Source organism: Cynocephalus volans, chromosome 5, assembly GCF_027409185.1.
Source record: "Cynocephalus volans isolate mCynVol1 chromosome 5, mCynVol1.pri, whole genome shotgun sequence".
NCBI classification, from domain to species: domain Eukaryota; kingdom Metazoa; phylum Chordata; class Mammalia; order Dermoptera; family Cynocephalidae; genus Cynocephalus; species Cynocephalus volans.
The window spans coordinates 87,934,239-87,961,241 of NC_084464.1; the positions used below are offsets into that span (position 1 = coordinate 87,934,239).

Below are 27,003 nucleotides of genomic sequence, written 5' to 3' on the forward strand. Positions count from 1 at the left end.
TATCATTTCTTTCCTACTGTTATTGTAAATTATAACTTCTTTTTGCTTGTAATTTCTAGTTGACTATTGCAGGTATAGAGAAATGCTACTGATTTTTGCAAGATGATTTTGTATATGGCAAACTTGAATTCTCTTACTATTAACTTCAGTAGTTTGTGATACTGCTGGTTGTGTATATGCAGATATTATCTGCGAAAATGGCAGTATTATCTCTTCCATACGAATCTTATACCTGTTATTTTTCTTTCCCATAGTTCTGCCTATGACTTCCTCTTAGCTTATCTTAAACAGTAATAGTATGGGCTGCCTTATTTTGTTCCTGATCTTAAAGGGAATGAATTAAACATTTCTCTAGAGTATAATAACCAAGTTAAGGAAATTTCCTTCTATCCCTAGTTTCCTAACAGTTTTTTAAAATCATAAATGTTGAGCTTAAATATCTTCCCTGCATCTATAGAGATGAATTACGATTTGCCTCCTTTATTAATATGAATTATGACTATAGATCTGCTGATAGTGAAATCCTTGCATTCCAAGATAAGCCCTATTTGATCATGACTTATACTTTTAAACACATCATTGGATTTGGTTAGCTGTATTTTAAGATTTTTGCATCTATGTTTATAAATAAAATAGGTCTAAAATTTTCTTGTTTTCAGTTCTTCGTATTTTATGCTCTCTCTCTCTCCTTGAGATATTTGCACATGCTTTTATACTCTGCTTGAAATACTTCTCTCTCCTAACACCACAGACATACATACAAGCACACACATTACACACACATACCACCTGGCTAGCTACTACTTATTCTTTACCCTCCAGGTTACTGCTTTAACATTTCTTACCTTTCCTGACTTCTCCCCCTTACTATCTTTTATTCCTTCCATATGCTCCAGTGGCATTTCATATTTCCTCACTTAATACCAAAGTGAGTATTCTATAAAAATTTGTTAAATTAATTTTCCTATTTTGGGCCTATGCTCCCTAATTTGTATGGCTGGTTTATGAAGAGGAGCTGGCACAAATTTGTCTTTTATCTATTTTATTGAGGCTTTATTTACCAAAATACTTTCGAGTGAACATTTCCGATAGGCTTAAGTTCCATTTATCTAATGGAAAGACAGTATTACAGCTATTGGGATATAACTGTCTCTTCTAGACCTGCACTATCCAATATATTGATCACTAGGCAGATGTGGCTATTGAGCACTTATGGCTAGTCTGAACTGAATTAAAATGTAAGTGTAAAATATGTGCTGGATTTTGAAGACTTACATCAACAAAATAATGTAAAATATATCAATAATTTTATATTGATTACATGTTGAAATGATATTTTGAATATATTGGTATTAAAAATATATATTATTAACATGAATTCCACCTGTTTCTTTTTTCTTATGAAACTACTAGAAAATTTAAAATTATGCATGGGACAGTACTGTTCTAGACTGTAGCCTAGTGAAAGGAGAATAGAATAGAAAGAAAGATAAACATGGATTTAGAGCCTGCCTCCTTCACTTATTAGCTCTGTGCACTTGGCAAGTTACTTAAAATATCAAATTCATAAAGAAATTATGAGGATTACATTAAATATGATCATGTGGAATACTTGGCACTTAGTAACTATCTAATGCTTATTTCATTATCTTTCCCTGAGGACAAGGAAGTAGCTCACACATCACCGTATCCAGCATATATGATTACATACATGTTAAATGAATGAAGTTCATACTGAAATTAGCAGTTATTAGAATATTTAAAAAATTTATGATACCTTGTCATATGACCCCCAAGACCCAGCAGTATCATTTTTAAGTGTAATGATATTATAAAGAAAAAAGGCAATTATTTTATAATTTTATTCACTCACTTTTTCTATGCTTTAATAAATCTTTTGCATAGGTAAAATACATTTGGTTAGAGCTATCAGACAACATGGAAACAGACAAGAAATAGCTAGGTATTCTGAATCTTTTCCAAATAACTATATTGAGGAAACTCTTAACTAAATGCTACCTTGAGAAATACCCAAACCCTTCTACTCACACCTAAAACAATGTGTGTAACCTTCAACTTCAATAAAATCATTTCATAGTATAGTTTTTCTTAAACATCTTCTTATACTTTTTAAAGCATTACTTCAAAAACAGAAAATTCTACAGATAATTCTACAAATAAATAGCAAATGTAAAGCACCTGAGCTTAAGATTTTTAAATTGTTTCCACTAGTTCAATCATTAATTTCTAAAATAAATCAATACAATCTGGGGGTGTAACTACTCTTTCTCATAGAACGGTCTTAGTAATTAAAATATTTAAATATCTGATGTAAAGATAATTTCTGGCATTGGGGATGTGGTTATAAAACTTTCTCCAAACTCAGAGGAAAGAGAGGTTATATTATACACTGTGAGCTCCCAGTTATCTGAGCTAATCAAAGAGACATTAAAGAAGGTCACTCAGGTAGGGACCCAGCTTGTCTGGGAACCACAGTTTTGTTCCTGACTTTTGAGATATTTGTCTTAAGAGGTCAGATCCTTTCTCAAGGATCTTAACTACTCTCCTTTCAGCCCTTCTCACTGTTCAGGCCACACTGAACTGAAGGTACCAAACTCTGGACAGGGGCCAGAGTTCACAAACAACAGTAAGGAGCTGAAGGATAGGAAATTTAGTCAATAGGAAATTAAGGTGCTTTAAGAAGGGATTTCTAATGAGGACCAAGTGATAAGAGCTTTACCCTGTAAGATATAACAATAACAAAAGAATACTGAAATCTAAGGCTGCATAAGGCATTGTAAACAGCAGTGATCTTTCTCAGAAATGTTAGAATTCAGTTGCACAAAAAGAACAAATATATTTAGGACTGGAATAAAAATACCTGATAAGTTATTTTTCTTAAGGCAACTAAGTGGTATTTCTGTTTTAACAAAAGTTCATCAATGCCTAAATTCGCTTCTTCTGTCTTTATTTAAAAATTGGATTAACAAAACGGTCAACAAAATTATGGATTTTAGTGTTGATCATATCAACTTATTACTAATTTTGGTTTTTCTATTAGTTTCCTGTATAAAAACAATGAGTTTCTCAGTGGTAAGTACAATAGCTTTTAAAGAGAACTTGGGCAGAATAATTAAGATAGAAACTATAAATAACCAGAAAGCAAATGAAACAAAATTGTCTACTATGATGTTTATCCTAATTTGTATTAATATTCTTCCATAAATTTTTAGATTGTTAAAGTAAAATTATCTTAATCTAAGCATACTATGAATCATTATAAAGGATTCCAACATTTAAAAATTATGAAAGACTTCGAAGATCTCATTAACGGAGTTAGCAATGTCAGCTATTACGCTACTGGTCAACTTTGGTCTGTATTCTCTGGACTTCTTTAGGCCAAGAATAACAATCAGGTAGAATCTGGTCATAGTCAGAGCTATACATCTGAGAGCAAACAAATGCTTCTTTGTTTTGTGGTTCAGGATAAACTGTGGCTGTCTTTTCTTGGTATGCATCTTTAACAATCTAGAAATAAGAAAAGAAAATTATTTTAATGAATAGAGGTGATAGTAAGCAAATGTCAGTAGAAGTTTATCTGTTTCAAAAATTAATTTATAATTTATATCTTGACTTTCAAAAAATAAGTGTATTTTAATAAAAGCACACATAAACAAAGAAGATATAAAATGAAAATGCAGTTATAAATCATGTAGCAAGAGGGGAAATGATACCAGCAACTAAGGGAAGTGTGAACAGTAGAGACTTATTCAAGTGTGATCATACTAGGACTTCTCAGAGAAGCCAGTGTTAGAAGTCTTGACATGACCTGACTGATAATTAACTTGAACTAAATACCTGAATATTCCTGCTAAGCTTGAGCCTTGAATTTTCAAGAATTCCTATTCTGACCACAACCTTCTACAAAATCTCTTCATTCATTCCAGGGTCTTCTGATTCTGCTCACCTAATGAGCTGGACTCCATAGTTCCGGACAGTGTCACAAAATCTCTTGTCTCCACATCCTGTGTTACACACACCATTCTCCTCCCTCATCTGGGGACCCCTCAGTTTGGTTTTCTCCTTTTATGGCTGTCCATTAAGAACCACACGTGAATTTTCTGTGGTATCAAACTTTTCCTACCTTACTTAGGTCCATGCAGTTGCACATTATACTTTTATCCTTTTAAAAAAATCTTTCTCTCATAATTCCTAAAAGGCAATTCTACACCTTCCCTCTGCCTTCATGTCTCCATTTGACTCTCATCACTCTACTGAGAAAATTCCAAGTACTCAGGGAAAACTATCTCAATTCCCTTTTCACCAACTCCAACTATCTCCTCTATATCTTCATACATTCTCTCTTTCCCTACTTTCTTTGAGAAAAATGATAGATTCTCTGTCTTGTCAAAATTAATCACTCACTCCATATGTGCTATTTAATTCACCCCACATCTAAAAAACAATCATAAGGACCTATTGCATGATTGACTTATTTGGATAAGTCTGATTTAAAAGCATATTAGAATGCTAAAGTGTCTCTTCTCAATGTAAAATTATGTATTTATGAGCAATTATGGTTATAAAGATTGTGCTATATTATGAAAAAATGTCTACAAAAAAGCAGAAAACAAGTATATATATAACTGTAATTATAATAATGTTAGAAAAGAAAGGTAACAAATGAAAAAAAGACTAGAAACAACACATGAAAATAACAATAATGCTTATATTAAAAAGTAGAATATTGTTTATTTTCCTCTTCTCTATCTTCCTGGAATTATTACTTTTTGAACAGTTTTGTTGAAGTATCACTTACCACAAAAAATAACCATTTTAAGTGTACGATTAAATTATTTTTGTAAATTTACAGAGTTGTGCAACCATTACCACATCCAGTTTTAGAACGTTTCCATCACCCAAAAAAGATCCCTTACGCCTGTTTGCAATGGCTATATTACTTTTATAATAAAACACATCGTTTTATTACTGATACAGATGATGAGGAGACTCAACTCCTCTTTCTGCTCCCAGGCGTACTATAGTAACGATCCCCCCTCAGTAAAATCTTCACTCTCTCCTTTCTGTCAATGCCAAACTCTCTGGAATAGTGACTTATATTTTATTGCTTTCCTAATTCTCCCAACTTAACTTTTTATGCTACTGAAATTGTTTTTGTAAAAGTCTCTGATAATTTCTTAAGTACCAAATAAAAGTCATCATCTATTTTTCTCTTCAAGATTTGGTTCTATTGATCACAACTTTCACTCCCATCCTGAAACTATTTCTGACATCTCAGCTCTGAGTCTCTTAAAAATCCTAACCACTTCTCTTAACTGGCTTCTTTCTACTGCCTCCTAGACAGAATAATAAACTTGCCACATGAAGATGACTCCTAGATCTTTATATCTAGCCTCTCGTTAAATTTCAGTCATTTCCATCACTTTTTAGAATTGTAAATCTGAATGTCTCATTGATACCTCAAACTTGCAGTTCACTTTTATCATCTTGCTCCTTGAAGTTGCCCCTTTGTTCTGATTTCCCAGTTTCTGTCTGTGCACTAAGCATTCTTCCACTATTCTAAGTGTAACATCTGGATCTTTTTGCAGTCCCTCTGCTATCCCCCTCCACCCACTTTCTTATATTTTCCTCTAATAATATGCTAACTCCTTTTCATTTAAATCTTCAAAATAAACTTAAAATGATAATATGCTGTTCAGTATATTAATAGTTCAAACTAGTTAAAAACTAGTAGATATATTATTAGTAGAAAATATGAGCATATTCTTTCATAAATAGATAACCAAGCAGATTATTATCTATTTTTTTTCAAGGATTACTTGTTTTTTGAAGAATCTACCTTCAATCAATAAGATAAATAATGACATGAATGTTAAATGGTGGCGTTTAGATAAACTTGATAGTAGCTTAAACTGGTGATTTTCAACCAAGAGCAACTTGGCCCCGAAGGGGACACCTGGCAATGTCTGGAAATATTTGTGGTTGTCACAGCTGAGCAGATGCTATTGACATCTAATGGGCAGAGACCAGGAATAACGCTAAACATTCTACAATCCCCAATGCAAAGTGTCCGTAAGTGCTGAGGTTAATTCCATTTTGCATCCTGCTAAGATGTCCATAGTGCTGAGATTGAGAAACCCCTGTTTAAACACATAATGACTGCTATAGACTGAATTGTGTCGCCTCCAAATTCATATGTTGAATCCCTAACCACTAGAACCTCAGACTGCTGTATTTGGAGATAGTGCCTTTAAAGAGAGAATTAAATTAAAATGAGGACGTTAGGGTGGGCCCTAATCCAATTTGACTATAAGGGGAAATCTGGACACCAGACACACCAGGGATACACACACACACACACAGAAAGAAGATCACGTGAGGACACAGCAAGAAGACACCATTGGCAAGCCTAGGAGAGAGGCCTCGGAAGAAAAACCTGCTGAAATCTTGATCTTGGACTTCTAGCCTCCAGATCTGTGAGAAAATAAATTTCTATTGTTTAAGCCACCGAGTCTATGGTATTTAGTTACGGCAGCCCTGCAAACTAATACAACTACATTGCAAAAAAGTCTTTTTCTCTCTCAGTTTAGTTACAGAAAATTGACTGAAGTCCTAATTGCATTCCTATATCCAGACAATATTCTCCTAGAGGCTGGATCCTGCTTTACTTATTGACAAGGGTCTAGTTTCTATACAAACCAAGCTTCCTGGGACCACAGCTCTGCTACCCTTCCACACAGCTATTTATGTATTTTATTGCCATCTAAAGACTCCTGCTTGCCCAACAAACCAAACCTCTTGGCTATTGACAAATCAGATTGCATGGCCATTTGAACATTCTCTTTGGAACCGTTAGTCCCCTTCTTTGAGGTCTAGCCCTTCAGACAGTTACATGCTTTTAGCCAAGTCCTACCAATCCAGCTTACTCCCTTCTTTCCCAACACTCCTACTTCAGATTCTAGCATATCTTATGGCCAAATCAAAATAGTCTAGGATAATGACCTCTGAAAAATATTTAGTGAGAGTTGGGGAAGGTGTCCCATCATAATTACTGTGTCTGTAGCATGTTCATGCTGCCTTGGACAGGAAACCTGGCCAAATCTCCACTGAAGACTGAGAGTCAGGCCCTGCAGTAGTTTCTGACTCTTAGGAGCCTCAGTGTGGTCACCATCTATGATCACTGCCCATTGCTATTAAGCTCTACTCTTATGACCACCTCTTGAGGCTTTCATCTAATTGAGGATCTTAAAAAGCAAGGAATGGTGGACAACTTCCTGAACCATCTCATCTGAAAAATTCTGGGGCACATCATACATTAACACCATCTGTGCACAAAATTCAAGAAGTGGGGGTTTGATTGATTGTATTGTACACTTGACACACATCAGCTCTGTGTATAGATTTCTGATGCTTCTGGACAAAAGTAGTGCTGTGCTGGGAAGGCACAACTCCCTAAAATGTTAAGAATATCCAGTGATAATCAGTGTTTGCCACAATCCGTAATTACCAGCCCTCTGTTCCCTGCTGTTTGGTGCTGATGTATGTCCCCATAATGGATCTCCTGAAGAAAGATCAGTTATTCCTTATTTCCTAGCAGCCATCAAGGCCTCTCAGAATATGAACTGCCATTATACTTTGGCTTTGTTCCTGTAGAATTGTGCTAACTTTAACAATTCTTAAGCCAGCTAGGACCTTACTACTCTCATCCTATAAGCACCAAGAAACAGATCTTTTTACCTATCAGTGCCTCGCTAACCACTGTGCCAATCCTTATTTGCATTCACAAGGGGTCTACTTTATCAACAGCTTGCTTTACATCTATATTACTCCATAATGTTCCTACAACAAGGAGACCTGAATACACATATTCCAATTATGCCAAGAAATTCCCACCGCAGTACTAGGATTGTATGAGTTCTCTAACAGGTAGGTGTATTTGAACTTTGAGTGACTCTGGTATTACATGGAGGTAATCCGATCTATCTCAACCTATCCTATAATAAAGGACTAACCCAATGGTGAAAAAAGATGAAATGGAAGGAGCCTGGATGAAAGAAAACCCTCATGAATTATTTAAATTATGGTAAAGAAAAAAATAAAAAAGAACAATAGGGGAATTAATGATTCAGCCCAATTCTTCATTTCTATGGATAAAGTGTAGCTCCTAAGATCTACCAAGTTGCTGTGCCTAATATCCCTGACTTCTCACATAATAAGTTAATACACATAAGTTGATACAGATATACATTTCAAGAAAGTGGATTTTTAGTATTTAAAAATGTATATTTAATCAAAATGGTAAAGTAGACAATTCCTCGCATCACACCTTCCTGCAAGTAACCAATTTAACAACTACTAAAAAGCAAAGACTGCTAACATGGAAACGGTGGAGCTGGGGGAGGAGGAGGAGAGACCCACAGAATTTGTGAGGGTGTGAGAGGCAATGGTGAGAGGGTGTAGGGACAGCACCTGTTGTTCTGAGCGAGCCTGGCATGGAGGCAGGGACCACCTGTTACACAAACTGGAAAAAGCCTCAGGGGCACCATTTGCATAAACCTGCTTAGAGTCTGCAGGGGAGATGAGTGCTTCAGAGCATACCATACCAGCCCACAAGCCATAAAGTCCACTGGCAGGATTCCTCTGGGAACACATAGGAGCAGACGACTGCCACCGACTGAAGAGGAGAGCTGCCCAAAGACCAGTGAGTTATCACAAGCAATGCGTACACAACCTGCCCCACAAAAAGTGGTTGAAATGTGGGAGAAAGGCTGGCTCACTGGGGGAACACTGGGCGCAGCACAGGCAGCTGGTCTCAGTGGAAATCACGGCAATATGACTATAGAGGGCTCAATCTGCAGGAAAGATCTCTTCCTAGGCCAGAATTTCCACACAGCCCAGACCAGAAACTGGTTAACAATCCTCATAAAAAGACGGTTTACCCTAGAGAATCAGCAGCAAATAGCAGTCTCCACAAACACCCAGGCATTAGTGTAAAGACACAAATATTGAGAAAGAACAGAGAAATATGTCACCACCAAATGAAACAAAGAAAGCACCAACAGTGGGTGCTGAGAAACAGCAAATCTATGCAATGTCTGACAGAGAATTCAGAATAACCCTCTTAAGGATGTTCAGGGAGTCACAAGAAAATACAGATAGAAGATTAAATGATATCTGGAAAATAATTCAGGAGCAGAACAAGAAAGTTGACAAAAGAATAGAATCAATTTTTAAAAAGCAAATAAAAATTCTAGAAATAAAGAATACGTTATCTGAATTGAAAAACTCAACAGAAAGCTCCAACAGCAGACTTAATCAAACAGAGGAAAAAGTCAGTGATTTCAAAGATGAAACATATGAAATTATCCAATCAGAGGAGCAAAAAGAAAAAAGAATAAGCACAAATGAAACAGAAATACAGCAAACACAGGACTCCCTCAAGCAAAATAACCTCTGTTTCATTGGCATATCCAAAGGAGAGGAAAAAGGAAGAGATGTAGAAAGCATATTCAAGAAAATAATGGCTAAAAATTCCCCAAATATGGAGAAAGATCACAGCATCCAGGTACAGGAAGCTCAGGGGATGCCAGTCAAATTTAATTCAAGGAGGAACGACCCAAGGCACACTGTAATCAAATTATCCAAAATCAAAGACAGAGAGAATACTAAAAACAGCAAAAGAAACACATGACATTCAATGGAGCCCCAATATGTTTCTCAGTAGATTTCTCAGTAGAAACCCTCCAGGGCAGAAGAGAATGGAATGACATATTCAGGGTGCTGAAGGAAAAAGACTGTCAGCAAAGAATTCTCTACCCCGCAAAACTAACCTTCATATATGAAGGAGAAATAAAGTCTTTCTCCGACAAACAAAAGCTAAGGAAATTCATCAACATCTTCAATCTGAAAGAAGATGAGGTTAAGTAGTAGCGAGAAAACACCTGAAGGTATATAACTCACTAGTTAAGTAAGCTCACAGACAACCTCAGGATACTACAATGTCACAAGGGTAGTAAATAAATCGCTTACATACTTAGTATGAAGACTAAAGGACAAACCTAACAAGACACTAACATATACGACAACCATTTAAGAGAAACACAACATTAAAAGATGTATCTTGAAATAAGAAATTGTCAAAAAGTGGAGGGGGCAGGGATAGAACACCAAAGTGTAGAGTTGGCTTTGGTTTTTCATTTTTCTTATATATAGAAGTTAAGTTATTAGGCTAAAATATTTTAGAAGAAACGTACTAAAAATAAATAGTGAGAAAGCAAAATGTAAAGCTAGAGAAAACCACTCAACCACAAAGGAAGACAGTAAGACCAGAAAAAAAAAAAAAAAAAAAAAAACCACAAAACAGCCAGAAAAAAGAAGAGCAACACTGGCTGAGGGCCGGTCACGAAAAAATGACAAAAAAAAAAAAAAAGAGCAAAATGGCGGTAATAACTCCCTATATATCAATAATAACCCTTTATGTAAATGGATTGAATGTCCCAATTAAAAGACACAGTGGCTCAATGGATTATAAAACAAGAACCAAGAATATGCTGCCTACAAGAAACTCAACTAATAAAGGCAAACACTGGTTGAAAGGGAAGGGATGGAAAAAGATATCTCATAAAAATGGAGACCAAAAATGAACAAGAGTGGCTATACCTATATCAAATAAAACAGACTTTAACCCAAGAAAAGTCAAAAAAAAAAAAAAAAAAAAGATAAGATTATTATATAACAACAAAAAGATCAATTCAATAAAGGGATAAAACAAGTCTAAATATACATGCACCCAACTCTGGAGCACCCAGTTATATATAAAGCAATTACTATTAGACCTAATGGGAGAGATTGACTCCAACACATAATTGTTGGAGTCTTTAATATCCTACTTTTAGCAAAGGACAGATCATCCAGACAGAAAATTAACCAGAAAACATCAGAATTAATCTCCACTATAGGCTAACTTGACCTAATGGACATTTATAGAATATTTCATCCAACAGCTGCAGAATGCACATTCTTCTCAGCAGCACATGGAACATTCTCTAGAATAGACCATATGTTAGGACACAAGTCTAAACACAATTTTAAAAACTGAGATCATATCAACTACCTTATCCAACTACAATGGAATAAAACTAGAAATCAACAACAAAAGGGACAGTAGAAACCATACGTATCCATGGAAATTAAACAACATGCTCCTAAACAATGAGTGGGTCAAAGAAGAAATCAAGAAGAAAATTTAAAAATTGCTGGAGACAAATGAAAATGAAAACACAACATACCAGAACCTATGGGATACAGTGAAAGCAGTTCTATGAGGGAAGTTTAAAGCAATAAATACCTACATCAAAAAAGAAGAAAGACTCCAAAAAAACAGTACCTAACATTACACCTCAAGGAGCAGGAAAAACAAAAACAAATAAAACCCCAAATCAGTAGAAAGAGAGAAATAACATAGATCAGAGAAGAAAGAAATAAATTAGATATTAAAAAAAATACAAAGATTGATGAAACAAGATGGTTTTTCAGAAAGATAAAATCAATAAACCTTTAACATGACTAAGAAAAAAGGAGAGGAAAAAAAAGTGGACATTACAACTAATACCACAGAAATACAAATGATCCTAGGAGACTACTACAAAAAACTATATGTGAACAAACTGGAAAATCTAGAAGAAATGGATAAATTCCTGGACACATACAATTTACCAAAATTGAATCATGAAGAACTAGAAAACCTAAACAGACCAGTAGGGAATAATGAGATTGAAGCAGTAATAAAAAGTCTTCCAACAAAGAAAATCCCTGGACCAAATGGCTTCACTGCTGAATTCCACCAAACATTTGAGGAAGAACTAACATCAATTCTTCTCAAGCTCCTCCAAAAATTTGAAGAGGAGGGAATATCTCCAAACTCATTCTGTGAAGCCAGGCAGGATTACCCTCATACCCAAAACAGAAAAAGACACAACAAAAAAAGAAAACTACAGACCAATATCCCTAATGAACATAGATATGCAGATCCTCAATAAAATACTAGCAAACAGAATTCAGCAACACATTAAAAAGATCATACACCACGATCAAGTGGGATTCATCCCAGGGATAATAAAGGACAGTTCAACATATGCAAATCTATAAACGTGACACATCACATCAACAGAATAAAGGAAAAAAAATATATGACCATTTCAATAGATGCAGATAAAATCCAGCACCTCTTCATGATGAAAACACCCAACAAGTGTAGAAGGAATGTACCTCAATGAAATAAAGGCCATATACAAAAAACCCACAGCTAAGATCACAATAAATGGATAAAAATTGGAGGCTTAGCCTGCAGGATCTGGAACAAGACAAGGTTGCCAACTTTATTCAGCATAATACAAGGATCCCTACTCTAAATACATAATACTACAAGTTCTAGCCTGTGCGATAAGGTAAGAGAAAGCAGTGAAGGGCATTCAAATTAGAAAGGAGGAAGTCAAACCATCCCTACTTGTAGATGTCATGATCATATACACAGAAAACCCTAAAGACTTCAAAAAGTTGCTAGAACTAATAAATGAATTCAGTAAAGTGGCAGGATACAAAATCAACACACAAAAATCTATAGCTTTCCTATTACAATGAAGTAGCTGAAGAAAAAATGAAGAAAGTAATCCCATTCGCAACACTAACAAAAAAATGAAATACCTAGGAGTAAATTTAACCAAGGAGTTGAAACACCTCTACAATGAAAACTATAAAACCCTGGTGAAAAAAATTGAAGAGGACATAAATAAATGGAAAGACATCCCATGTTCATGGGTTGAAAGAATTAACATCAAAATGTCCATATTACCCAAAACAAACTACAAATTCCACACAATCCCTGTCAAAATACCAATGACATTTTTCAGAGAAATAGAGAAAAAGATCTTAAAGTTTGTATGGAACCACAAAAGACCCCATATAGCTAATACAATCTTGAATAAAAAGAACAAAGTTGGAGGCATCACACTTCCTGACTTCAAAATATACTACAATATACTATAGTAACCAAAACAGCATGGTACTGGCATAAAAACAGACAGACAGATCAATGGAACAGAGTAGAGAGCACCGAAATAAACCCACACCCCAACTGATTTCCAACAAAGTTGCCAAGAATACACAGTGTAAAAAGGACAGCCTCTTCAATAAATGGTGCTTGGAAAACTGGAGATTTTTCTCAAAAATCAACTCAAAATTGATTAAAGACCTACGTTAAGACCCAAAACTATGAAACTACTAGAAGTAAACATAGGGGAAAAACAGCATGAAATGGGAGTGGACAGGACTTTTTTGGGTGTCCCTATGTTTACAAAGGCACAGGCAACTAAAGCAAAAATACACAAATGGGGCTACATCAAACTGAAAAGTTCCTGTACAGCAAGGGACACCATCAACTAAGTGAAGAGACAACCTACAGAATGGAAAAAAGTGATTGCCAGCTACACATCAGACAAGGGGCTAATATCCAGAATATATAAGGAACTCAAACAACTCAACAACAAAAAATCCCCAAATAACCCATTAAGAAATGGGCAAAGGACCTCAACAGACATTTCTCAGAAGAAGACATACAAATGGCCAACATTCACATGAAAAACTGCTCAATCTCACTAATCATCAGGGAAATATAAATTAAAACCACAGTGAGATATCATCTCACTCCAGTTAGAGTGGCTAGTATCAACAAGACAAAAAATAACAAATGCTGGCAAGGATGTGGAGAACAAGGAACTCTCCAACATCACTGGTGGGAATATAAATTGGTACAGCCATTGTGGAAAACAGTATGGAGCTTCCTCAGAGAACTAAAAATAGATCTACCCTTTAACTCAGCTATCTCACTACTGAGTATATAACCAAAGGAAAAGAAATCAATATATCAAAAAGACACCTGCACTCCCATGCTCATTGCAGCACTATTCACAATAGCCAAGAGATGAAATCAACCTAAATGCCCATCAATGGATGAATGGATAAAAAAACTGTGGTGTATATACACAGTGGAATACCTCTTGGCTATTCAGAAAAAATGATATCCTATCATTTGCAGCAACATGGATGGAACTGGAAAACATCATGTAAGTGAAGTAAGTCAGGCATAAAAAGACAAATACTGGGGCCGGCCCCGTGGCTCACTCGGGAGAGTGCGGCGCTGGAAGTGCTGAGGCCACGGGTTCAGATCCTATATAGGGGTGGCCAGTGCGCTCACTGGCTGAGCGTGGTGCGGACGACACCATGCTGAGGGTTGCGATCCCCTTACTGGTCAAAAAAAAAAAAAAGATAAATACTGCATGATATCACTGAAATGTGGAGTCTTTAAAAAAAAAATGGTTCTCATAGAAGTAGAGTAGAATAATGTTATCAGGGGAGGGGGATAGGGGGAGGAAAAGTGGAGGACTAATGGGCACAAAATTATGCTATCTACTCTAAGTGAACCATTATGCAGTATATTGAAACAACATACTGTACCCCACAAACATGTACAAATAAATGTTAAAATATTTTGAATTAAAAAATGCATATTTAGCAAAAGAAGGCAGGAAAAATGAGATTTGAACAAGAGGGGTTTTACCTTTTCTGCAATTTTCAGAGAAACATCTCTAATGGTATTCAAAGGAGGATATAGCCGGCCCTCTTCCAAGTGTTCATCTGACACTTGCTGAGCTATAACCTTAGAAAAAAAAGAAAGAGAAAAGAAAAAAATGTTTATACTTTATACGATACAATGTGGTGATTATACAGTGTATAACTAAGTGAACGGTCACATATATGGACATGTATAGAAACCTAATTTTGTCTCCCCTTCTATCAATGGAAACACTGAGAACATACAGATGTGGTGATTGTTGGGATCACACAATTAGTGAAAAAGATGGGAATAGAATTCAGGTTTCCGGGCCAGCCCCGTGGCTCACTCAGGAGAGTGCGGCGCTAGTAGCGCCAAGGCCACGGGTTCGGATCCTATCTAGGGATGGTGGGCGCACTCACTGGCTGAGCATGGCACCGTGCCGAGGGTTGCGACCACCTTGCTGGTCAGAAAAAATAAAAAATAAAATAAAGAATTCAGGTTTCCTCTTAGTCCAGTTCCTTTCCTATTATACCATGAAATGCTGGACATTTTCCAATTGATACACTAGGGTAAGAAAGTAAAGAAAGGAAGAGGATGATAGAAGTTATGGAAAAGGACGCTGAAAGAATAGGAGGACAGTTACCCAAGGCTGAGCATGCCATTACTCCCAGCTCACATATTCTTGCACAGGAGGTAGAGCAGGAAGCTAAGCAAGCTATTTCAGAGTCATGTTACAAGCAGGATTTTAATTTTACACACTCTATGTATCTGAATCACCTAACTAGCCTCAGCATTTGCTGTCCCCAAATCATTCCCCGGTTCTAAATTAAAGTGTTTATTTGTTGAACCCTACTAAGGCAGAGAGGTAGACTCAGAAACCTTGAAATTCCTTCCAGCTCTAAGACTTTGAAAGACTTTAGGTGAAGTGGATCTAAATCATCTTATACTTTGGCCTTTGTTCAACAGAAATGTGAATGCAGAGAGGAAGTAGAAAAACTTCATTTGCAACATTCTGAATAATTAAATATTTATTTTTCAGTATCTCTTAATATCTTTTAGATTTTTTAATCATGAAATTATTTCCAATATATTGTTTTGTTGACATTAGCAAATATGTAAGACTCTGAGCAAGCATATAGTTGCCTGTGCCTTTGTAAACATCGGGGCACCCAAAAAAGTGCTGCCCACTCCCATTTCATGCAGTGTTTCCCCTATATTTACTTCTAGTAGTTTCATAGTTTTGGGTCTTAAATGTAGGTCTTTAATCAATTTTGAGTTGATTTTTGAGTATGGTGAGAGGTGCGGTCTAGTTCCAGTCTTCTGCATGTGGATCTCCAGCAGGCATGATACAACAGAGAAGTTTTTAAAAGTAGTTCCTGTCTTTAAGAGATTTATAATTTAGTGAAGTAACAGTGTATAGGAAGAAAAAGATAATAGTGAAAGAGAAGACAGCCTAGGCTAAAGGTGAGATATGAGTGTTGAGAAATCTAGAGGAAGAAGGTTATGCAAAGCTTCATAGTGAGGGTGCTTGAGTCTGGAATTGAAAGAAAATTAGGAGTTAGACAAACAGGAAAGAAAGGAAGGGCATTACAGAGAGAAGACACAGTCAGACTTAAGACAGAAATGTCTTCTATGCTGGACTCAGTAAGCCCAAGTGTCCTGATCTGAGGAAGCAGAGGGTCTATGTGGAGAAATAAGGCTTGGAACACTGCCAATGACAAATAAGGAGTCTGGGTTAAATCCTTTGAGTGACTGAAGATTTCTGACAAAGGACATTTAGCCAGAGGTAGGGTGGGGAAAAGGAGAGAGAAGTGAAGTTACTGCTATTTGATTAATACTACCTTACATATTCTACAAAAATTATAGTATATAAATATAATCATAGTATTGACCATAATTTTATAGTAAACTCATTGTTTAACTCATTAATTTCTTGTCTTTACACAGGATGTTGAATAAAACTTTTCCTTTACCCTAGAATTGGTGACAGGGCCCCAAACTTTGGAACAAAGAGACATTAAGTGTTCCACACTATCAGGAAGCCACCAAACAAGCGGAGCCTGCCATCATCCTCAGAGCCCACGAGGTGGTGAAATCAACCCTGCCACCCCCACAACCATAGTCACCCCTGTCCAGATAAGGAGACTTGGTGGAACTGTGAGTTGGCCCAGTGGGTAATGAATGCAGTGGCTTTTTCTTCTCTTCTTCTTGTTGCATGTCATCCCTTCTTGAAAGCTTGAGGTGTCTTCGAGAAGGAGAAATTGGCATTCTGTGCCCCACTTAGCCTGAACAGTTATAGATATGTGTATTTAAGTAGAGCAGCAAAGAATGGGAAAGGCAGAGTCAGACAGACGGAGTGGCTGTTAGCAGTCTGCATTGCCATCAGTGGATCTGGTATAGGCTCATGAGTTTCCAAGGTTGAGTGGCCACTGCAGAGGAGGGCCATGCAGCCTGGGAGACCTGAAGAAGAGTAAGGAGACTTAGCTGGAGCCAGGCCTCCCATGTCAGGGTCCTCTGAACTCTCACACATGTGTCCCATGAGAAAGTCAGATTTGGACCCTGTCCCAGAGTGCTCGATGGCCTGAAAAGCCTAAAATAGTGGAGAATGAATAAAAAAGATGTTTGCCTTTGCTATATCCTTCCTTCCTATCTCCAACACATCTGAAGATGTAGGCATGGATGAGAAGGGGGTGGAGGTTTTTCAGAGTCTAGCCACACACTTTCCCCCCAAGCTCCTCAATGTGCTAGTGTTGGAGGAAGAGTAAAAGAAGAGTCTTTCCTACCTGCTACTGCAGACCCCTTGTACTTCAGAGATGATAAATGAATTGCATGTAAAATTTTAAACTGGGCAGATGTTTATTTATTGTTCACTAACATATCCTCAGCACCCAGAATAATGCCTAGCACATAGTAGGTACTTAATTAACACTAGTTAAATGAATGAGCAAACTGAAAGTTATGGGATCTTACCAAGACGCCATTAAGAGAAAGAAAAAGGAGACTTGATATATAATTATTTAAAACAATGATTGGGGCAAAATAAAACCATTTAACGTGAATTCCACATTGAATTGAGACTTTATTTTTTGGCGGCTAGCGGGTATGGGGATCCAAAGAATGGGATCCTTGACCTTGGTGTTATAACACTGCACTCATCAGCTGAGCAAACTGGCCAGCCCTGAATTGAGACTTCTTTAAAAACCTTGTAACTCCTATGTGGCAGGTTTAAATCAGTTAAAATTCCTTAGATGTTAAAGCAAAAACGTCTGTGCATATCTAGTATCCTTAATTCATTGGATAGGGAAAAAATGAGTAGCACAATGCTGAAAATGTTGAATAACATAGTGGTTGAAGACTCAGGCTCTTGCAGAAAGTAGGCCTATGTTTCAATCCTGATTCAACCAATCACTATCTGTTTGAATTTGGGCAAACTAATTACCTTTCTAAGCCTCAGTTTTCTCATAAGTAATTCAGAACTAATAACAGTTCCTAACTCATAGGATTAAATGAAATAAATGTCAGCAAATAATTTACCACAGTGCCTGTCAAAGTAAGTGTTCAGTGAATCTTAGCTGTTTAATTTTAAAAAGAACAAATATGCAGCCGACATGGAAAAGTGGAAGTAAAATAGCTTTGGAGGTCGAATCTAGCTCTACAATGTACTAGCTTATTAGCTATCTGATTTGGGTCCAAGTTCTATAACCAATCAACTTCAAATTTTTTCAACTGTTTATATAATATAACGTGTATATTGCACCTATCACCACTGGCACATTGCTGGCATTCAACATCATTGATTTTATTTCTAGAATGCTACATAAATGTCATTTTAAAGAGATTAGGGATAGTTAAAAGATGGCTGAGTAAAGAAGAATCATTCTAAATCCTCACTCTCCATGTGTGTCTTTCTCAGAGAGAAAGAGAGCCAAGAAATTGTGGAACTGGTCAAGTAACAAACAGGTGACCAGAGGAGCCTCACTAAAATATAAGGGATAGATTCTGGTGGTGAACGGAATCCTAGGCTCACTCTCATCTATTGACTCATTCACTCAAAAACTATTTGCTGCCTTTGATGTGTTGTGGGTTTCTCTAACTACACTGTGGCTGATCTCAAATAATTTCTCTCTGTTTCATTCTAATAATGTTACAGTGACTGGGTTTTCATTTATCCAGTGAATTAAGAGACTCCAAGGTCCCCCAGATGCTGCTCTCTGTGATGACCATCTCTCGTGTCCTTTGGGCAGATATCAGAAAAAGGTGGAGCAGAGCATATGAGAAGACACCAGCAGGTGATTCAGGAGGAGTGGGTGAAGACCGGAAGCCAAGGTTTGTCTCCTAGGTGTGAAAAGGAGGTGAGGATTCTGTTCCCAGGCTACACTGAAGACTACTAAGGGCCAGGAGGGCTGATCCAGAGGAGCACTGTGTGCTCTCATCAGAGGTCCAGACGACTGTGCACAGTGTCAGGAAAGCCAAAAATATCCAGAAATAGTCTTTGGGATTGTTGCCAATCCATGAGATTTCTAGTTCCATAAGAAATACAACTAGTATTTATGACAACAATCTTAACAGTTTTTAAATTTGGGGTTGCCAAACAAAAAATTCACCTAGATCTCCTACATGTTACTTTCGTTTACCACAAAATGTACTCCAGACAAGAAAGACTTTATTCTTTATACCCTCTGACAGTGAGTGTCTGTGGTATTGTATTTATTCTTCTTGCTAAGATATATGACTAGTTCTAGTTAATTCAACTCAGTAAGTATTTACTAAGTGTCTGCTTTGTGCTTAGCATTGTGCCACGTGCTACTGGAGTTTTGAAAGAAATATATATAGGACCGTCTGTCTTTAAAGAAGATATTCTACAATTTAATTATAGAGGCAACAATTAATCTCTTAAAATATGAAGCTCTCAAGAGCTTAATAGAACTAGGAATAAAATTAAAAGTTGAAGTGTTTAATAAAGACAGCCGTCGCTAAGGAGAAAGATCAAGATGAGCCAGACTTGTCACAAAAGGATTCAAGGATGAGACAGGATTTAAGCGGTTCCCTGAAGGACAGGCTTAGACAGGTGGAGAATAATTCTCAAGGCTTTCCAGGCGGGATAAGAGATAAAGCAGTTACACAGGTGTTCATATGCATGGTATGTTGAACAGCTATGGGATGAGGAAGAATAAAAAGAAGGTCAGGCTTCTAAGCTTTGATGCCTGGGTGAGAAGGGGGTGTCACTAATAGAAATGTGAATGTTGAGGGCAAGGGAAGATGACAAGTATGGTTTTAAACATGTTGTATTTAAGGACACTGCTGAGCATTTCTGTGGAATCATCCAGTAGATAACTGGAAATATGGTAAAAGATCAGAATACAGATACACCGATTTGGCCACTATTAGAATGAAGATAATGGAAACAAATGAATGGATAATATCTTTGAAATCATAAGAAAAAAAGAAGGAAAAAGGTGGGAACAAAAAAATGAAAGCTAGAAAAGAAGCTCTTAGTTAAAAGGGAGATGAAAAGGAGACAAAGAAAACAATAATTGAGGTGGTATGAAAAACAGGAATGTTGTGTTGAAGCCTAAGAGAAAAGCAGTGGAAAGATGTAGCCAGAAAGATCACCAGCTATGATAAGAGTAACATTATTGACATCACCACGTTTTATTTTTTTCTTCAAAATTTTTTGGTAGTAATTATTACTTTTCCTGGAGAGTAAACTGAAAATATTTTTCATGAAATTTGTCACTAGAGGGTGCTAGAGTTATTTAGGAAAAAAAAAAACAATGGCAACTGCAGGTAAAAGACTTTTTTTTTTTTTTGACCGGTAAGGGGATCGCAACCCTCGGCATGGTGTGGTCTACACCACGCTCAGCCAGTGAGTGCACCGGCCATCCCCATATAGAATCCGAACCCACGGCCTCAGCACCACCAGCACTGCACTCTCCTGAGTGAGCCACAGGGCCGGCCCAGAGATCATTTTTTTTAATCTTCAAATGAGCCTATTCAAAAGACAATGATTACATTTTCTTTAATGTAAAAACAGCTTTTAAAATAGTCTCTTAGTAATTACACATATACTTATGTTTAACAATTTTTTTTTAGTTAAAGAAAACCTGAGAGATCAGCTGTCATCCTTTTAATACAGTGTAGAAAAATATAGAAACCGAACACTCTAGCTCTCAGACATCTGTTCTCACAGAATGTCAAGTGCTAACCACCAGTACTAAGCTGCTTTAGATCATATCAAATAAGAATCTTTGTCTGTATTGTTGAGGTTCCTCTTCACAATGGAAAGAATAGCATGTTTGCAGAATAAAAATGTTTGAATGTTAATTGAGTTTTATTTGGTTTGCTATAATGTTATACAGTGGTTTAATTTTAAGAGGAAAAATTCACTCAATTTTCTTGTTCATGAGTTGCATCCTGTTCAAATCTGAATACATGATATCAACCAGATGAACATTCTGACTATCAAAAGTCTGTGATTTTACAAATATATGCCCAATCACTCTATCACTCCGCTGAGGTTCAGGGAGCAAGGAGAACTGATGGGAACATGCAACTCATGATATCTCTTGTAACATGAATAATTATGCCTTTTGTCTCGGTCCTAAAAGTTTCATGTCTTTTGCCAGTATCTATGAAACCCTGGCTAACTTCTTATCTTGCAATAGAGTATAAACTCACATCTTTCACAGTTCTTGACAGTACCAGATTCCCTAGTGGGCCTGCTCTGTGATGAAAGAATCTTTCCTGAAAGCCTAGATGAGAGCCCACTTCTCCCGTCCTTTAAATGATTTTATAAACACCTAATTCCAAATTTTAATTTCATTTCTGTTCAAATTTTAGAGTGGTTTCTGTTTTCTGCACTTAACCCTGAAGGTTAACACTTCCACTATACCATATCAAACTTTCATTTTAAACCTTCAGAATTCCATTATTTAGAAAGATTTTCAATGGAGAAATATTTACCACTTAATCACCATTTGGAAACAATATTTTTAATTGTCTCATTACTGTTACAGAATTTCATCAGATGTGTGAAGATAAAAGAGGGCCTCTTTTAAGAAAACAAAACATAATTTTTCTAATGGCTATTGAAGAAAAGTCTTTCACTACTGACTCAATATGAGCCAGCTTCCCATCCCTTACTCTCCACTATGAAGATTTCCTCTTCAGATTCTACTTCTAGAGAGTGAGCTGACATGCTAGATAAAACATTAGAAAACCTAGGCTGAGCACACTTGATATTTTACAGTTTTGGTGAACTTAGAGTATTTTATAATACCTCAGCAGTAGTGAGAAAGATGTTATCTGTGATGTGCCTCAATCCACATGCCACAACACCAAGAGCAACGCCAGGGAACACATAGGCATTGTTGCCTTGACCAGGATATAGGGTCCGTCCATTTGGAAGAGTGACGGGATCAAAAGGACTGCCACTGGCAAAAATTGCACGCCCCTACAACACAGACACATGCAACTAACTTTAAAAAGAAGCAGGATATTTTAAAACAAATGTATCATAAAAGAACTACCTCATAGTCAAAATAATGAGTTCTTAGAAAGAAGCCTAATTTTTCACCAACTTCCTAGTTAAGTCTAGGAAAGCTTTTGTGATGTTGGACAACAATTCTGAAATGGGTGATTATTACTGTTCTCTATCTTACTCTTTATTCCTAGGAGAAGTATACAAAGTATAGGATACCCTAAGACCAACCCATAGGTCCGTTAACCAATTCTACATAGGCTTCAAATTATAGACCTGAAGATTAAAAAAAGACAGATTAATATCAGAGTATTAGAAATAATGACATTTTAGGTTAGGGTTTAGGATCAACACTTTCCCAATGTAATGACTTGGACAAACTTTATATATTCCTATACTGTAAAGTTATATGAAAATCACACAGGAAACAAACTCATCAGCACAGGTGGAATTATCAAATAATAGAAAGATTATGTTATCAATAAATTTCAACAACTGTCTTCATTTTTCCTAGTATTAATATTTTGTCATAATCATTTTGAGGAAACTCACGTATTACATACTTCAAGAAGGCATTAACTTAAAGCCTGTTAGTACATTTTATACTGCTAATCAAAAGAAGAGCATTTGTCTGATCTGTGAGGGTGAGAGTGGCGATATAGTTGAAAGTATTAAGGCTTCAAGTAGGAATAGGAACACTGAAAAAATAAAGCATTTTGCAGTATAAGAAATCCATTTGAAAATCTAAAGCACCAAATCCCCAAAGCATAGTTTAAATGATGACAAAATGGGCTATAACTTTCATACCTCTTAGATCTAGGGTCCAGATCCATTATGATATTAATAATATTAACTTAATATTCATTTTAAACATGTCATAATATACCTTTTGGTTCTTTTAAAAGTTGTATAATATAAAATTCAACCTTCTTCAGGACATAAAAAGATAAAAATAGATGAGAGAGAAAACAGAAATTCTCAATTAGTTTCTATAAGACACTTATATTTTACAGACTTAGGTTTTGTTTTCAGACAAGTCTGATACCTGAAGCTTTGTTTAGCAGATAAAACATTTCACTACAAACAACTTTCTAATGGAACTAAATTATTGTTTCATATATGAAGGGCTTTAAAAATTATATTTGACAAAGAGGCCTGCAACATTATATATCACCCTCATCCCCTTCATTCCCATTCTTCCTGCCTATCTTTCTATAGTCACAATATGTTAAGGAGGAATGGCATTACATAAATGACAGTAATTGCTAAACATTCTCATATATATGTATTGTTAATATGGAAAAGGAAATCTCCCTACACCATTTTTGGAATATATTTTTCATGATTCAGTAATCTTTTTGTAATATTAACCTTTCCTAACTATCTTTCATCTGTGCCTGCAGTAGCTGAAACTCATATCTAGCAATTGTAGACCTTTCCTCTTCCTATAATCCTTGGGCCAAACCAGTGTCCAAATTTTCAGCCTCAAAATGACTTTCAATGTTTTATGTATAAAAGCATCAAACATTAGGCAAGATCACAAGAAATAGTTTTAAAATTCAAATTTTAAAACTTACATATATTCGGCTAATTTTGTTTATGTGTATTACAGATGAGTCTCTAAACAGTTGAGGCCTACTGAGATATATTAAGACAAAATAATTAACTAAACACTTGTTATCATGTGCTACCATGTGCAAGGCACCATGCTAAAATTTTGTTACTGCTTAAAGGGCTTTTTTTTGCTTTAAAGATTCAAGGACTATTGAAGAATGTGAGGCAAATTCCTCAATCCAGATATGAGATAAAAATTAAAATTAGTGAGAACATTGATGCCATCCCAAGTAAGAGATATAAACAACTGAGTGGCTCATTGCCAAAAAGTCATTAATTCTAGTACTGTAATAAGCATTTAAGGATATATAATTGAAGAAGTAGAGCTATCATATTCAAATATGTGCAGAGTGACATAACTTTGTGTCATATTTACCTTCTCTAGTTCATTTTGAATTTATTTCTAACAAAAAAGTTTTAAATAGATATGACTCAATTTTGTTGTAATGATATTTCAAGTCTTTGAAGGAAAAAAGGCTCTTGTCAACATATCAGTAAAATATAGAACAGTACAAACACAGCATAAAATAAAGCACTTTTTTTGAAACAGTAAAGTACTGAAGCATTGAGGACTCCTATCCCAACCTGGCTAGATGTCAAGACAGCTGCCCAAATGCCCCACCCATGGCATCAAAATCCAAACCCAGGATTTAGCAGGGCAAAAATAAGACTGTGGTTTTATTCTGTATGCTTCAATGTTTGGAAATAGCTAGTTAAAAGCTACTTTATAATAAGCATTTAGAACCAAGCTTTTTCCTTTTTATTTAACTTTTATGTTTAAATCTTAGATACTTCCAAATCACTTGAGGAAAATTACCACTAAAAAATTACAAAGTTTATTTTATTTTGTTGAATAAGAGAATTTATATAATAACTTTCTAGAAAAGGAAATAGCTCATATCCCTTTTACCTGTTCACTTTTCATCTTGGCTGTGTAATTTTTAAAGGTTAAGTGGTCAGTGTCTTAGATTTCCTAGACCTCCCTACAATGAACCAAATTTTGATGATTAAAATAGCAATTATACTTTTGCTTTACCTTAGTTATTTTATAGCACTGCTCTGCAGAACATTCTGCTTTGCTAGTTGGATTACTCAAAGCAAAAATAATAGGCCGTTCATTGAAAGCAGCCATATCTTGGAGAATTTGTTCTGAGAACGCACCACCAATTGCAGCAACTCCTAATGAAGAAATGAGAAACCGGTGATTAGTACTATCATTGGTTAATTCATCCAAGAAGCCCATATCAAAAAACAATGAGATATGTCAGGTCATTTTCTAATAGATCCTAAACAAAATATAGAATATCTGTATTAAAGTATAGTGATAAAAATAGGTAAGTCTGTGAATGCCAACAATCTTTAGGGTCACAATCTACAAGTATTTATAAAAATTACAGATATAACATTTGACTCATAATACACTGAGTTAATGGCCAGTCATGTGGAATTTTGATTACAGGCATTTGTACCAGGAAATTAAAATCTGTTAAATATATATACTCTCTCTATGAACAATCCTATATTTCAGTCTGTCAGGCTATAAAGCAATTATGATTTTATAAACCAATGCTAACATTTAAGGCAATCATCTGATTCAATTGAAAAATTGAAGTATCATTCATTGAAAGAATTTTAACAGAAGAATAAAGCAATTAGCATAATGGAAATAAAAAATGGTAAGATTACTGAAAGAACATATTTTGTAAAAACAATACTAAAAGCTTAGTATAGTTCCTGTCATGGAGTAAGTAGTTGTTTTTATTGTAGTTATCATTATTCTCAATAATGTCATCTGTTTCACAAGAGCTTCTAGGCACAGAGTATGATAAAAAGTAAAGATCAACATTATATACATGCAAAATAAAGGATAAAGTTCCAAAACTTCCGTTGAGTTTTTTAACCACATTAAATTTGACCTTATTAAACATCTTACTGTGTACATGCAATGTGTAAGTACTGTGTTAAGTAGTATGAGGAATACAAAGATATGTGAGATGTGATCCCTACCTTCCAGGAGGGTCTAGTTCAGTGTTTCTTAGCCTCAGCACTATTGACATTTTGGGCTGTATAATTCCTTACTACAGGGCTGGCTGTCCTGTGCACTGCGGGATATTTAGCAGCATCCCTAGCTTCTACCCCCCAGATGACAGTAGCTACTACCTTCTCCCTAACCTTCCCCTCCCAGTTAACAATGACTAAAAACATGTCCACACATTGCCAAATGTTCTCTGGGAGGCAAAATCTCTCCTGTTTGAGAACCATCATCTGTCTGGAGTAATCAAGCCTGGAAATGTGCTAAATATGCCAAGTATTAGCAGGCTGATAGAGTTAGCAGAAGAAGCCACACACTTCAGCTAGGATCAGTAAGAGTAAAGAAGACAACACTGTAATTACAAATCTATGTGTCTATGGGGTTCTGCTGCTTGAGTGAATGTGTAATTTTGTTTGTAAATTCCAAGGGTTAGAATTCCAAAAACAATAAACTATGCCTCAAGAACAGGTAGTAAGGGAAAACCAATCAGGCCAAAATGGGAAGTCGGGGGCGGGAAATAGGGAGGAGAAAAATTTACCTATGAGGGCAGTTGGTTTTATTTCTTGAACAATGGCTTCTAGGTTCTTCATTTCTTCATGTTCATGGGCAAACTTCTGCTTCTCTTTTGTTAAGGAAGCACGTCCCTAAGTAAAGCAAATAAGAAGATATGACAAATCTGCTAAATATATGTGAGTAAAATAAATTTCAGAATTTTATATATATATTACCAGTATGCTTAACATTTCTATGTACTATGTGTTCTAGCTATTCTTAAAGTCTCTTTTCCAACTGTCAGAGTATTATTTCATTAATTCTTTCAACAAATATTTGTGTGTCAGACAATGTTCTAAGCAATGGGGATATAACAGTGAACAAAACAAAGTCTCTCCCTTTTTTAATTATTTAATACCAAAAATCCTAATTCTACAAACATTTATGAGACACTAGCATTAACAGATGGTAATGCAAAGTATCACTTATAACAATATGTTTACTACACATTATTTCTGTTGTATAGCAGTGTCTCAGAATTTAGAGTTGGCTTTAGTTGCAGCACTCCCAATTTATGTACCATTGATTAAGAATTGAACATGAATCCATATTTATATCATAATCATTAGATTTTCTGAATAAGTGCTAGCTTTATATGCTTTTGTTTGAATGTTTTGATTATGAATGTCCTATGCATTGTCTAGGAAACATCTAATTATAATATTTTTGCTACAAATTTTTAGGATATGTTTA

At 35.8% G+C, this 27,003-nt stretch overlaps 1 protein-coding gene across 2 annotated transcripts in view; it reads right to left on the bottom strand.

Moving 5' to 3' along the window:
- Nucleotides 1-1,868: 1,868 nt before the first annotated feature.
- The window catches only part of ME1 (malic enzyme 1), a 186,059-nt gene continuing 160,924 nt past the window's right edge, over nt 1,869-27,003 (bottom strand). The window contains exons 10-14 of one of the 2 annotated variants that reach the window (XM_063097421.1): nt 26,297-26,402; nt 24,763-24,905; nt 21,912-22,085; nt 14,636-14,734; nt 1,869-3,528 (exon numbers count right to left, since the gene is read on the bottom strand). In XM_063097421.1, the coding sequence (XP_062953491.1) occupies nt 3,358-3,528; nt 14,636-14,734; nt 21,912-22,085; nt 24,763-24,905; nt 26,297-26,402 (693 nt within the window). In that variant the 3' untranslated portion in view covers nt 1,869-3,357. The remainder of the gene's footprint in view (nt 3,529-14,635; nt 14,735-21,911; nt 22,086-24,762; nt 24,906-26,296; nt 26,403-27,003) is intronic. The other variant, XM_063097422.1, reaches the window with a different exon arrangement.